Source organism: Vipera berus (genome assembly GCF_964194415.1).
Source record: "Vipera berus genome assembly, chromosome: 2".
NCBI classification, from domain to species: Eukaryota; Metazoa; Chordata; class Lepidosauria; order Squamata; family Viperidae; genus Vipera; species Vipera berus.
The window spans coordinates 144917588-144932899 of record NC_138203.1 but is presented as its reverse complement, the minus strand read 5'-3'; the positions used below and the strand labels follow the sequence as shown (position 1 = coordinate 144932899).

At 41.0% G+C, this 15312-nt stretch overlaps 1 protein-coding gene across 3 annotated transcripts in view; it reads left to right on the top strand.

Annotated features, from left to right (window-relative positions):
• The window catches only part of RHBDL3 (rhomboid like 3), a gene marked incomplete at both ends in the record, with an annotated part of 153493 nt that overhangs the window by 126849 nt on the left and 11332 nt on the right, over positions 1 to 15312 (top strand). For all 3 annotated transcript variants that reach the window (XM_081321695.1, XM_081321694.1, XM_081321696.1), the window contains 2 exons: positions 4367 to 4479; positions 12685 to 12785. In XM_081321695.1, the coding sequence (XP_081177821.1) occupies positions 4367 to 4479; positions 12685 to 12785 (214 nt within the window). The remainder of the gene's footprint in view (positions 1 to 4366; positions 4480 to 12684; positions 12786 to 15312) is intronic.

Sequence of the window (15312 nt, the reverse complement as noted above, 5' to 3'; positions counted from 1 at the left end):
GCAATAGAAGAAGGGGACGACAGAGAATGAGGTGGCTGGATGGAGTCACTGAAGCAGTGGGTATGAGCTTGAATGGACTCCGGAGGATGGTGGATGACAGGAAGGCCTGGAGGAACGTTGTCCATAGGGTCGCGATGGGTCGGACACGACTTCGCAACTAACAACAACAACAATCAGATTTGCAGAAAACATTTAACTTGTACACGCTTTCTAATGAGAGCATTTTTGTTGTCGTTTAATCTGAGAAGGTATTTCCCAGTCCTCCTCCTGGTGGCAATAGGAAAAATTACAGGGTAGTCCTCGACTTATGTCAATTGAACCCAAAATTTCTGTTGCTAAGCAAGACACTTGTTAAGTGAATTTTGCCCCATTTTGTGATCTTACTTGCCAGAGTTGTTAAGTGAATCACTGGAGTGGTTGAGTTAGTCACAGACCTGTTAAATGAACCTGTCTTCCCCATTGACTTTGTTTGTCAGAAGGTCGCAAAACGGGATCACATGACTCCAGGACACTGCAATCGTCATAAATGCGAACTAGTTGCCAAGTGTCCGAATTTTGCTCACACAATCATAGGGGTGCTACAGTGGTTGCAAGTGTGAAAAATGACCATAAATCCCTTTTTGCAGTGCCGTTGTAACGTCAGTCATTAAATGAACTTTTGTAAGTTGAGAACTACACACCTAAAAGTTTCCATGCACTTATTAGAATATCTTGTTTTACCCTATCATTTTTTCTGAGCCCCCTGCCCTCCAATTTCTAGCTGGGCACTACAGGAGCTTACCCTCAACATAGATTATCTGAAGAAAATCAGGCACCCTAAATTCTCTGGGATTTCTTTGAATGAAAGGCATTGACTTACTTTAAATATGGCCAACCACCCTGGAACCTTGAAAGATTTCAAAGCATTTTAGTCACATTGCAGAACATTTTTCTTACTCCCAAAAAAGCTAACCTTTGCCTTGACAAGTATCTTGTTGCCACTAGGCTGCTGTGTGGCTTGAAAAATGTGCTGAATCTTTTAATTATCCTGAGGTTTTTTTCCCCCCACACCCTTGGCTGGTTTCCAGGGGAATCTCTAGGAAGATCAAGTATCCAAAGTCTGCTGTCTGTACATATTAGAGACTTAACTGGAATTGGATGGTTACATTTTTGTGGCAGATTGTAAACCATTTGGAAGTGCAAACTTCCCAAACACACACACACACACACACACACACACACACACACTCACACACACACACACTCCACTTGAGAAGCAATGGGTGTTAGGGATAGTTGTTTTTAAGAAAACTCTGTAATATTTAAAATACTCAGCAATCACTTCCAGCCAAGTTGCCTGCATTAGATTATTTCTCCGGCTGGAGAACAGAATAAATCTCAAAGAAAGTCATATGGTGTTTGCGCTCTTTAATGGTGAGGCCATTATTCTGCTCCCCCCTTCCACTAAAGGGCAAACTGATACAAAGGTGGTGAAATCTATTATTACCCTACTTCTTGCTGTGACTTTAAAATGTTAATGCGGATCTCTTAATTTATCATGCTTTTTTAGAGGGGGGGTACCATGACGGCTAGAAGATACCCTGTGAGAAGGGAGTCATTGAGGGAGGGGGGACTGATTGTGCTTACTCAGAGTTTCCCCAAATGTATGTGCTGCTCAAGGTTCCAGCCCTGATGGGGAAAAGCTTTCTAAGACCCTACAATTGTAAATTTTAGCTTTCCACTTTAAGGCAGAGTGTCTGTTAATGATCTGTGAGGCCCCGCCCATTTGTATTCCTGCCATAACTAATGAATTGCATTGATTCAAGGGCCCCGCTTGCTCGGTCCCAGAGAAGGTGAAGCCTGGATAAATCAATTATATTGTCATCCAAAGAATGACACATTCAGAGCATGTGAAAGCTAATTACGTTTTATGGGCCCTTACTGACTATGGGACTCTGATGTGCTTGGCTGATGCAGGAGCAGTTTAGCTGAATGGAAGCCTCATTTTAAAAGGACCAGCCAAACAGTGGGCCAGCAGAAACATCAGCAGAAATAAATCATGGCACCTCAAGAGACGCTATTTAAAAGACAGCTAAATTCATTGTTACGATAAAACCACAAACCTTCCCGTGACTTTTTTTTTGCTATTAGCCTGCACTGAGCTGTGAATATTTCAGTGTAAGGAAAAGGTAGATTTTAAAATCTTGTTTCAAACTTTCGCCCTCATTTTCACTCAAAACAACACATTTTGGTTAAATGTTATGATTGGCGATTATTGTATAAGGATGCGCACACAGAGAGTTTGCAATCCACCCTGCTTCGACTTAAACAATTATGATAATCAGCAGGATTTCTTTAAAAAAACAAAACAAAAACCCACTCTACAAGAAAATCTGGGCCTAACATCAAATGGTAAATCTTGAACAACTGAACTGTTCAGTATTCTTGGATAGATACCATCTGGCTCTGGAGATTGGCAATTTTTTAATTAGTTCATTTATCGCCTTTATTTGTGTTATTCAAGCAGAATGGTTGATGCATCCAACTTGGGGGGGGGGGGGAATGGATAAAGTCTGGACGTAAAGAATTAAATCTTTGTGCAGTATCTATCTCTTCTTTTAGTGTTCTTGTTAAATAATGAAGTAGCTGTTTGATTTTGCGCTAGTTGCTTAAAATCCTGTGCACTTTACTGATCACATTATACACTACACAGTGTTCAAATCTTGTGGATTTTTTACTTTTGGAGTTTAGAAAAAAATTACAGCTGTGCATGTGCAAAATCTCTTAACAGACAGTCTTTCTATGCATTTAAGTGTTGGCATTGTTCAAGTTGCTTAAAAAAACAAAAGCAAATCATTCTCTTTTCATTCTTTGACATATACATTTCTCTGATACAGAGTTTTAAAACACAGTCCCTAATGTGAGCTTTATTTAAAATGTAACTACTTTTTTGTATACAATTTTTAGTACCATAGTATATCTGACTTTTCACACAGGGAGATCATTTTTTATGAAAAAATGATACATGATGATTAAGTGATTTTAGCATTCAACCCACCTCAGTACGGGACAAAGATCTTTTCTGAATGCTTTTGTAACTTTATTGCTCTCTTTTTCCCCCAGTCATATTTATAGCCATGACTTTTAATTTTTGTTCTTCAGGGCAGAGATTTGTTGCTTTTTTCTGCATCCTTCTTTAGAACAGGGATGAACATCTGACAATCACTATGTGGTGCTCCACAGTCTCTGATTTTCAGCTTCTAAATTTCCCCTGGAGTGGCTGGGTTCAAAATGTTTTGCCAGTTTTTCAGAAAAGGAATTAAGAGGCAAAATGGTTCCCGTTTCATCTTTGAAAAACATCCAGTGCTTCCCAAAGGATTTCTTTCCCATCTGAAGGCATTAAACCTTCTTAAACTGCCCAACCTTCTCAAACAGGATTGTCCATACAGAAATAGTGTCAATGCCATTGGAGATACCCACTGGAGCACTACAGGCCAGATCATTCATTCATTCATTCGTTTGTTTGTTTGCTTGTTTGTTATTTTCACATTTATTTTTTATTTTTATTTATTTTAATTCCATTTATATCCCGCCCTTCTCCGAAGACTCAGGGCGGCTTACAAGCTTAGCAGTAGCCTTCATTCAATGTATATGCCTGCTTATTAGGGCTTTCACACACACACCCAAGCGGCATTATTACAAAGTCAGCTTATTGCCCCCAACAATCTGGGTCCTCATTTTACCTACCTCGGAAGGATGGAAGGCTGAGTCAACCTTGAGCCTGGTGGGATGCGAACCTGCACTAATTGCAGGCAGCTGGTGTTACTTAAGGAGGCATTAGCCCACTGCTCCACCAAGGCTCTTTTACACATCTTTGGTGTAAAAGATTTCTGCCTTCTGTGAGGTAGATGGGAGCCGTACCTTGCATTGCCAGAAATTATCCACTTCATTCCAGTTCAGATTTGTACCAGTCCATGGCTTTAATTACCATGCTGACCCACTAATTAGTTAATTAATTGTGATTAACATATAACAATTACGGTTAATTGAGTTTGGTGGTTAAACGTTTAGTCCTAATCAGTAGTGTTCAAAAAAACAGAATTCTTGAATCATAATTATTACATTATTTTTCAATGAAGAAGCATGTCTGTTTGAATGCTCTTTGGAAGACTTAGGTGGTCTAGTGCATTTAAATTGTCTTTTAAACTAAATAATATTTTATCAAGAGGGTTATATACAGGATTTCATAATGTTTTTTTTACAAAACATCACTCTGGGAATAATAATAATAATAATAATAATAATAATAATAATAATAATAATAATAATAATAATAATAATAATTATTATTATTATTTAATAAAAACAAACAGTGCTGTTTCCTCAGGATAGAACACCTTGGACTCAACGTTGTCCTTCAGCTTCTCGTTGGAGTTCCCCTTGAAATGGTTCATGGTGCGACCAGGATCGGATTTGTCTATTTTGCTGGAGTGGTAGCAGGTAAGTGCTGTAACCGATATTGCTGCCCTTACTCTGGAGCCCACGAGGAAGTTTAAAAGCTGCCCATTGTTTCTCAGAATATCTTTTGGAAAGGCATTTGCCCTCCCTCCTAGTCAACACCAGCATCTCTCAAGCAAGGCTGTACTTCTGGAATTCTTGAAGGTTTGCCATTGTGAGATTGTCCTTATCAATGAAGCTGAGAGTGTTATTTAAAAAATAAATTTTTGTTTGTTGACCAGGTCTACAAATTATCCAGTCTTTTCCTCCTGGTTCAATGAAAGCTGTGGTGGGATTCAGCTGGTTTGCACCACTTCGGCAGAACCGGTAGCTAATTTTTTTGTGTTGCCCAGGCCCAGAATGGACTTCCGGAAGCGGCATCTATGCACAGAAGCGGTGGTTCACCTATTTGAATCCCACCACTGGCTTGGACTATGGTGTTTCAGCCCCTATAGGAGCTTACCTGCTAGAACCAGAATGTCCTTTCCAGTCTTAATGTTACTTGACCAGATAAGTGCTTTTCACTATCCTTTAAATCAGAAACAGGAAATATCTAATTGGTGGGGCCTTCTAGGTGGCCGGATGAAGCCCAGGGGGAAATCTGCCCCAGAGGGATGCTTTTTGAGGTTCCTTTCCCAGACAGATCTACGGTAGCCCAGATCGCTCGACTCTCATCCAGCCCAGTGGGATCCGCGAGGTCTCCCTGAAAGAAAATCTCACCCCAGCTAGATAGATGTTCCTTACCCTCCCTCAGCGTTCATTTCCAAATGCATCCGGGATTGGGGAATTATCCGTAGGAGGTCTAGGAAAGCAAATTGGTCAAAGCTGCGTTCTTTTCAGTGGGAAGCTCAAGAAAAGCACAGTGGGGCCCAACGTTTCTCTTGCTGAGCGAGGCATTTGTGAAGTGAGTTTTGCCCCATTTTACGACCTTCCTTGCCACAGCCGTTAAGTGAATCCCTGCAGTTGTTACACGGTTGTTAAATGAATCTGGCTTCCCTGTTGACTTTACTTGTCAGAAGGTCGGGACAGGTGGTCACATGACCCCCAGGGATGCCGCAACCGTCATAAATACAAGCCACTTGCCAAGAGTCCAAATTCTGATCATCTGACCACGGGCATGCTGAAATGGTCGTAAGTGTGAAAAACAGTCCTAAGTCACTTTTTTCAGTGCCGTTGTAACTTTGAACAGTCACTCAGTGAACGGTTGTAAGTCGAGGACGACCTGTGCTCCCTTGTCCTTCTCCAAGCTTTTTGTTATGTTCCAAACATGGTATTATGGCTCCCTTGTTTATTTGAGAGGAATTGTCTACCTTCTGCAGAAGAATCTGTTGTTCTTTACCTCGCACTGCTAGGGCTACCAACACAACACTCATTTCACAAGGGGTAGGCCTTGACCTACGACCATAATCGAGCCCACAATTACAGCCATAAGTTGTGGCAGTCATTAAGTTGTGGCAGTCATTAAGCAGTTCATCATGTAACCTCTCCCAGCTTTACATCCTTTTTTTGTGTGGTTTAGTGAACCCTTTTTTCGCTATGGGACATTTTTTTGTAGAAACCAGAAGTAAATGGCTTCAGGCAAGACATTATAAATCCAATGAGCATAGGTGTCAAGTTTCCGACGTATGGGCTTTTCAAGTGACTCTGAGTCATTGTTTACCTTAAAAGTCCTTTATTCAGCCTAATACACCGGCAAATGCTTGCTCGAAGGAAGCTGAAATCTCCGCCCCTTGCACAATGTATTAAAACGCAATTCTCCACCTTTCTAATTTTGTCTTGAATCATATTCTCCAATTAATTTAAAGAATCAGTTTCCCTTCCGTTAGAAAACCCGCCAAGGTCTTATCTTCTTCATTTCAGATGGCCTTGAAGGTACAATCCTACTTGTCCCCCCTCCCAACCTTAAACTCAATCTCTGAAAGCAGTACACAGGTTTAACATATGAAATGGCTACTTCTTCATCTCTTGTCAAACAATAACATTCGATGTTAGCAGTCTTGACATCAGGATTCTGCAAACAGCCATAAACGCGGACCAGTTGCTGGGTACCCAAAATGTGGTCACGGGGGGAGGTGCGGGGGGCCAACCTTTGGAACTTCTAATCCTGGCTGTAAGTACTTTTGTTTTGGATCCTTTGTAACTGAGGACTATCTTGGGGGGCGGGGGGGTTTAATAGCTTTTCAGGTAGAACAAAAAGGCAACTGGCCGATAACTCGGGAATCTCTTATTCACTCTCAGCTCAAACCACCTCACAGGGTTGTTGTTGTTGTGGGAAAAAGAGGAGGAGCAAGGAGTATTATGTATGTTCACCACCTTATTTATAAAAATAATAATGGCAGGAGGATGCAAATAAATAAATCCCCTCCCTGCTTGCTTTCAGGGAGTCACTCCCCTGACTTTCTGGTGTTTTAAAGGGCCTTCAGCAAGCAGGACTGAAGCCCCCTTTAGTACCTCTTCTTTGTTCCCATTTGGGTTTGTTGTCTCTGCCAGTTTTGCTCTTTTTTGCTTTGTATTGGTTTCTTATTTTAAATGTTTTTAACTTTTTGTATACCGCCCAGCGTCACCGGGAGTCAGGCAGCATATACATTTAGTAAATTATTAGTTCCACATAGAATAATAATAATAATAATAATAATAATAATAATAATAATAATAATAATAATAATTATTATTATTATTATTATTATTATTATTATTATTATTATTATTATTATTATAAAAAAATTCAAACAGACAAGCACCTGCAACATAACACCCCGGACTTAACAATTGTCGATAAGAAAGACAAAAAAGTCTGGATAGTGGATGTGGCAGTGCCTGGAGACAGCAGAATAGACGAGAAAGAACTGGAGAAGATAACAAAGTACAAAGACCTACAAATAGAAGTAGAAAGACTGTGGCAAAGACAAGCAAGAGTAGTACCAATAGTAATAGGCGCCTTGGGTGCAATCCCAAAACAACTGGAGCACCACTTGAACACCACTGGCATTGACAAAATTCGCCATTAGTCAATTACAAAAGGCGGCTTTATTAGGAACTGCTTCCATCCTGCGACGATATCTATAATACCATCAAACATCCACATCTGCCTATACCAGGTCCTTGGTAAGGACTCGATAGGTAGACAAAAATGCCAAATCCAGTGTGAACATCTGGCTGACTCTGCGATGATCAATAACAATAATAATAATTGTTATTGTTGTTGTTGTTATTTCCTAAGAGTCTGTCAGTAACAACCCCTGCTCTTTGCTGTTGTTTTTATTATTCTCTCCTAGTTTTATTTCACATTCGAGATTTGGACTGTATGTTATTTCAGTTCTGTGGCTGGTGTTTGTTTTTTTTTTAACCGTGGCCCTGTAATCTCTGAGAGGTATAAGATGGCTGAAAATAAGGAAACAAACAAACGAACAAGTCAGCCAGCCTCTCACATCTGAGTTAACCTGCTTGAAAAGGGGCTGGAGTTTAGAGAGGGGAAACTGGCGAAGAAGCCAAAAGATGGGGTTTTTTTAGGCAGAAGAGTAGTCTTTGTGGGAGATACAAAAGTTTTTGAAGTAACATGGTGCCTTGCTAGGACAGCCATTGGCCCTGGTTGGGGTAGTTTTAGTTGTCTGTGTGGAACTGAGTCAATTGAGGGAAATCGTGGAGGTGAGATGGGGTCACGGAGCTTGTGGGAGTTCAGGCGAGGGATTTATCAGGCTGAATGGGTGCTACGAGCAGTGACTCCATTTGGATGGCTGATCCTTAAGAAGATAGGAAAGATGGACAGTGCTGGAGAAGGATGGTGGAGAAGAGGGTTGGGTAGCTAAAAAAAGACCATTGACATGACTGGAGCCAGTGACTGATGTTGGGTGATTCACGATTGTAGAGTTGCTGGACCAATAGGCTGGGAAGAGATGTGGAAACTGTCAGATGGGGATTGCCAAATTATGGAGAAGGGAGTTTCCTGGACCCCTGGCTCTTGCTGGGTTCACAGGTAAAAGTCATGGCTGGAGGGCGTTTACCAGGTTCATTCGAGACACCATTTGTGGCCCTACTTAGCCCAGGAAGCCCTGGCAATGGGGACTCAGGCCACTACTACTAACCCTGATTACTTCAAGGAGCTTTACACTGAGCTGCCTTTGAAGGACACTCAGACGTTGCAATTGGCAGAAAAGGTAGCAGAACTCCTGCGGTGGTTGGTGACAGCAGCAGCATGGGAAAAAAGCTATATTGATTTCCAGTAGGTTTTTGACTATAACTTGAAGAGCTGATTTTTAACTCCCATGTGATTTTTTTAAAAAAAACTTCTCTAGTGGCCGATTCTCTTTAACTAAGCAATATCCAGCTTAACTATAAAGGAGCCACTACAGGTAGTCCTCAATTTACAACAGTTCATTTAGTGACCTTTCAAAGTTACAGTGGCCCTGAAAAAAGCGACTTATGACCATTTTTCACACTTACAGCCATTGCAGCATGCTTGTGGTCATACGATAAAAATTCAGACACCTGGCAACTGACTCATGATTATGACGGTTGCAGTGGCCCAGGGTCATGTGACCTTCTCACGAGCAAAGTCAATGGGGAAACCACATTCACTTAAGAGCTGAGTTACTAGCTTAACAACTACAGTGATACACTTAACAACTAGGGCAAGAAAAGTCATAGAATGGGGCAAAACTCATTTAACAAATGTTTCACCTCGCAACAGAAATTTGGGCTCAATTATGGTCGTAGGTTGAGGACTACCTGTACTATTGTCTCCAGAGACTGTTCTTTGGACCAGAAACATAGAAAGATGGAAGTGGAGAGTCAGAAGAAATAAATTTTCCTGTACCTTCCACTATCCTTTTCTTTATCTTGCATGAAGCTTTTTTTTTCTGGGTATGAATTTGTTGTTATGCCAGCTTTGACTTTCCATGCCATCTCTCCATTATTTTATTTCCAAACATTTATCAGACAGACAGCTTGGTAAACCATGTTCCATCAAGGGGCCCTGTTACCGCATGTTACATCACGATCAGTGTGCTTTTCATTTGATTTCTAAAGATGTTAACAAGCACATGGCTATCCTGGCAATAACTACGGCAAAGACAGTCTTGTTGCAATTAACTTCAGTGAGCAATAATTCTCCCCTGAAGTGATTTTTGCAGTGTAATTTACCAGTTGGTTACCCATAAACTGTTGGCTGGTTACAACCTGGAAATTTTTATTCACTTAATCAGAACAACCAAGCAGAAAAAGAAAACTGGAGTCTTGTGGTTTATTATCGTGGCGTTTTCTTTGGCTTCTGAGCTGGGCTCCACTAGTTTCCCCTCAAAATACTACACATGATTGAAATGCTTTTTGTGCAAGTTTAAAAAAAAATAGTAAACACACCAAGAGTCACATTAGCTCATGATTTGTTTTAATGTTGCTTTATTGAATAGGCTACAATGGCCTGATGCACCCATAATGCTAAGCCAATTATGTTTTATAAACCCCAATAGCTGGGTTCCTGTCTAGGATGTTGCAAAAGGGATGTGCTGTATGCAGGGCCCAAATTACTGTTGTATGCCTAATAAGAGTCGTCTCTTAGTAAAAATCAATGGTGCAGTTTCCCACCATTCTGAGGCAAGACACATCAATACACTAATGAACATTTAAGAAAAGAACAGAACCTAGAACTTGACCCTTCTAATTTAGCTTCCATCCTATTATGTCTTATCACAGCTCCACCTAGCTTGCGTTCTCACCCATCCCGCTGTGACCCTCGTTCTCCTGAAATATTTTAAGTTTAGCTATGAAATGTTTATGACTGGTGAGGGCCAAGCACCAACTCCTGACCTGTTTGTGGTCTCTTACTGCTTATCGTTAGGTTTGAAGAATTATCCAACGGTGAACTCAAATGTTTTATTTCAGCTGCTTGACACCATTCCTCTTTTTTGCAAAAGGAGCCAATGCAAGTGGTTTACAAGATATAAAAACCATAAAAAAGTAAACAGTATTCAAAGCAATTGTACAAGGTCAGGCTCAAAGGAACAATACAAGCAGTCCTCAACTTACAACCGTTCATTTAGCAACTGTTCGAAGTTAAAACGGGACTGAAAAAAGTGACTAGTGACCGTTTTTCACACTTAGGACCGTTGCAGCATCCCCATGGTCACGTGATCAAAATTCAGACGTTTGGGTAACTGACTCATATTTATGACGGTTGCAATGTCCCGGAGTCATGTGACCATCTTTAGCGACTTCCTGACAAGCAAAGTCAATGGGAAAGCCAGCTTCACTTAGCAACCGTGTTACTAATCTAACCACTGCAGCGATTCACTTAACAACTGTGGCAATAAATTCGTAAAATAGGGCAAAATTCCCTTTACAACTGTCTCGCTTAGCAACATAAATTTTTGGGCTCAATTATGGTCATAAGGTGAGGACTACCTTACTGTATAGACCAGAAGGGCAATTAAGGAATAAGAATTAAGCCATGGCCAAGTCAAATGCCTATTGGGAAAAGAAAATGCCTTTGCTTGCTAGTGGAATGCACTCTTCCAAAACAGGATGGTAACCTAAATTCTTGAAGCGCCATGAAAGAATCTGTAATTATATTTAATACATCTGGCAAGCAGACTTTCATTTAAACTCAACAACAACTCCCCTCAGGATGTAAGACTGGAACACACTAATTTTGAACCCATTAACTGCTTTATACATTGTTAATGTTTTACTTTAAAAAGTACTTTTTGCAGACGCCTAGGATATATCCCACAAAATCGTATAATGGATTCTGTTAGCTGAAAAGGAAGCTGATCTAATCTTTTTCAAAAGCCATCACTAAAACAATTCTTGCTTCTATGGTGAAAAATATGTATGATCCTCCCTACTTATTGAGGAGTCATTTGTCTTTCTCTGTAAAAAAAAACACCTGAATAATGGACAACTTATTGGACAGTAAAATGGTATTAGCCCTTTCGTCACAGCAGATGGCAGTAGTTACCCAATCTTGGCTGATCTCAAAAAAGGTAAAAGAAAATTGGACCTGGTCGGATATAACAGAGGTCCCCAACCTTTTGGGCACCAGGGACCGGTTCCATGGATAGAAGCTTTTCTGTGGACTGGAGGAGGCGTGGTTTCATGTACTGTCTGCATTCCACGAATGGGGCTTTGCTTGTTTGCACGGACCGGTTTCTGGCATGCCGTGGCCCAGTGCCGGTCCATGGACCGGGGTTTGGGGACCCCTGGGATATAAGACCAAGAAGTCCTAAGGATTTTGACCTGATTTGGGTTATTGGGGGAAAAAACTTGGTAGAAGATAATAGCAAGCTGTTTCTGTTTCACTGTTAAATGTCCATAATGATTGGGGGTTGGACTCTCGGAATCCTTAAATGCCTTTTTCTAGAAAGTACAGATAGTACTCAACTTACAACAGTTCATTTAATGACTCTTCAAAGTTACAACACTAACAAAATAACTCATGATAGTTTTTCACACTTACGACCACTGCAACATCCCCATGGTCACGTGTTCAAAATTCAAACGCTTTTGGCAACTGTCTCATATTTAGGACGGCTGCAGTGTCCCGGGGTCATGTGATTCCCCTTTCACGAGCTTCTGACAAGCCAAGTCAATGGGGAAGCCAGATTCACTTAACAACCATGTTACTAACTTAACTGTAGTGATTCACTTAACAGCTGTGGCAAGTAAGTTCGTAAAATGGAGCAAAATTAACTTAACAACTGTCTCGCTTAGCAACAGAAACTTTGTTCAATTTGGCTCAACTGTGATCGTAAGTTGAAAACTACCTGTATTTGTAGAAAAAGTAGGAGGTATTTTATTTGGCAGTCATTTGTAAAGGTAAAGCTAAAGGTAAAGTTTCCCCCGCACATGCGTGCTAGTCGTTTCCAACTCTAGGGGCTGGTGCTCATCTCCGTTTCAAAGCCGAAGAGCCAGCGCTTGTCCGAGGACGTCTCTGTGGTCATGTGGCCAGCATGACTGGACGCCAAAGGCGCACGGAACGCTGTTACCTTCCCACCGGAGTGGTCCCTATTTTTCTACTTGCACTTTTACGTGCTTTCGAACTGCTAGGTTGGCAGAAGCTGGGACGAGTAACAGGCGCTCACTCTGTTACACGGCACTTGGGATTTGACCCGCCAAACTGCCAACCTTCTGTTCGACAAGCTCAGCGTCCTAACCCACTGAGCCACCGCGTCCCTTGTCATTTGTACTTACCTTTTTTATTATTATTTGTCCAAGGTTCCTTGGCAGTGTCCATCGCTGATATGACTGCACCTGTTGTGGGTTCATCTGGAGGGGTGTATGCTCTTATTTCTGCTCATTTGGCCAATATAGTGATGGTAAGCCCTGCATTAAGTAGAACACAGATTGCCTTTGAGACCAGAGTGTGCTGTTTATTGTGTATGGATTCATTTATGTGACAGCTGAACTGTTGTTTTCAGTCCAGCCTGAACAAATAATTGCAACATTTGCCTGTTGTGATTATTGGTTGTTGTTTTTTTTGGCTTATGTTGGTTATCACCAAGTAAACAAGTATCTCACATATTTCCATTTAAAATAACAAGCAGATCTGATTTTATGTATTATGTGAGCACCAGGGTGTGGGTGGGGTGGGGGGGTTAGTTCTCATACAGTCAATTAAAAAAATAAGACAGTAATAACTCTGACCATTGCCAGAGCAAAGGACAGATGGAAACCATTTCCTCTCTGAGAAAGAAGGAACCGGGTATTGAATATTGTTTTTATATATAAGACTTGCAAATGCACAGCATACAGCCCGTTCACAGTAAACCAAGAGAAGGCAACCAATTTGGGTCTATTGGTATGGGTGAAAAGCTATAAATTATGGATTTTTTGTTTAAAACCTTCAGAGGGGGGCAGGTTGGGAAAGGCTAGTCTATGGTACAATATAGCCAAAGGAAGACTACTATTAGATTTTCAGGCACCAAAAATGTGCTTTGTATTTCATTGCAAACAAAATTGTCATTGTATCCAGCTCTGCCAATTAAAAATATAAATAATTCTAGCTTAATGTTAGTGAGGGGGATTCTTGGATGATGAAAAAGATGCATTTGGCACTGTAAGCACATTCATAACAGTATTTGTTACATTTTGCTTTGCTTTTCCTCCTGAGAGGCTGAGTCCATCAAACCTTTTTACTTTCCCTGGAACTCCTTGGATAACTGCAAATAATAAAAATGTCTATGCCTTTAGAATGAAATATTCCTGGAAACAAATAAAGTGAGAAGAAAAATAAAGCAATTCACCCTATGGGAAATAATAGACAAACAAACCAACTAAAAATGCAGGATTTAGCAGTAGCTTTCACCGCTTTCCAAGTGCATTATTATCTCTGTGGAGAAATGAACCAAAGAAAGCTTCTAAATATGACCTTTATCCCCAAAACTGGATTGATTTGTAGCATCTTTACTAGTGTTTATCTAAAATGTTTGTACTGCATCTCCCCGGATTTCTATCTACCATAAAAAGGCACAAGGCTAAGTGAGGGTCATAGATCATAGACAGAGGGCAATTATATACAACTCAGAAATGCTTGCAAATGGTTTGGTTCCCGTATTGAAATACTAGCTTGAAGGCCTGTTTGTACCTCTCTGGTTGCCTTTGTGAATTGTCAGATTCATTTCCAGGGCACAACCGTATTGCATGGGTAACCACAGTTGCTGATGGTGTAGGGTAGTCCTTGACTTATGGCCACAACTGAGCCCAAAATTTCTTTTGCTAAACAAGACATTTGTGAAGTGAATTTTGCCCCGTTACACAACCTTTCTTGCTAAATCAATTACTGTAGTTGTTAAGTTAGGGACACAGTTGTTAAGTGAATCTGGCTTCCCCCACTGACTTGGCTTGTCAGAAGGTCGCAAAGGGTGATCACGTGACCCCGGGACACTGCAACCGTTGTAAATATGAGTCAATTGTCCAGCATCCGAATTTTGATCACGTGACCACGGGGATGCTGCAAGGGTCATAAGTGTGAAAAGCTATCATAAGTCATTTTTTTAGTGTTGTTGTAAGTGTGGAAAACCCATTTGCAATGTATGGCTGTGAAAGTTGGACCATAAAAAAGGCTGAGCGCCAAAGAATTGAGGCCTTTGAACTATGGTTCTGGAGAAGACTCCTGCAAGTCCCTTGGACTGCAAGGCGATCAAACGGGTCAGCCCTAGGGGAGATCAACCCTGACTGCTCTTTGGAAGGCCAGATCCTGATGCTGAAACTCAAATACTTTGGCCACCTAATGAGGAGGAAGGACTCACTGGAGAAGAGCCTCATGCTGGGAAAGGTTGAGGGCAAGAGAAGAAGGGGACGACAGAGAATGAGGTGGCTGGATGGAGTCACTGAAGCAGTAGGCGGGAGCTTAAATGGACTCCAGAAGATGGTAGAGGACAGGAAGGCCTGGAGGAACATTGTCCATGGGGTCGCGATGGGTCAGACATGACTTCGCAGCTAACAACAACAAAGTATGAACAGTCATAAGACATTTTTTTAGGGCCGTTGTAACTTCAAACGATCACTAAGTGAACTGTTGTACAGTAAGTTGAGGACGACCTGTAGTTTTCTCCATTCTGTACAATGTTATGCATGATGCCAGCTCAAAACCTGTTTCCATCTTAAAGGTGCAACTCTTGGGCTTTGTTTTTGGTACCATAAGCACCAAGCAGAAAAGGGACCTGTTGCTGCTGCTGCTGAACTCTGGATGCCCCGCGTGTTATTGTTATGATTATTATATATTGTTATTTTATTTTACGATATGTAGACATTGGTCGAAATGTTCGCAATTTGTTGTAACATGGTAAAACATAGTTTCTTATTACAGGTAGTCCTCGACTTACAGCGTTCATTTAGTGACCG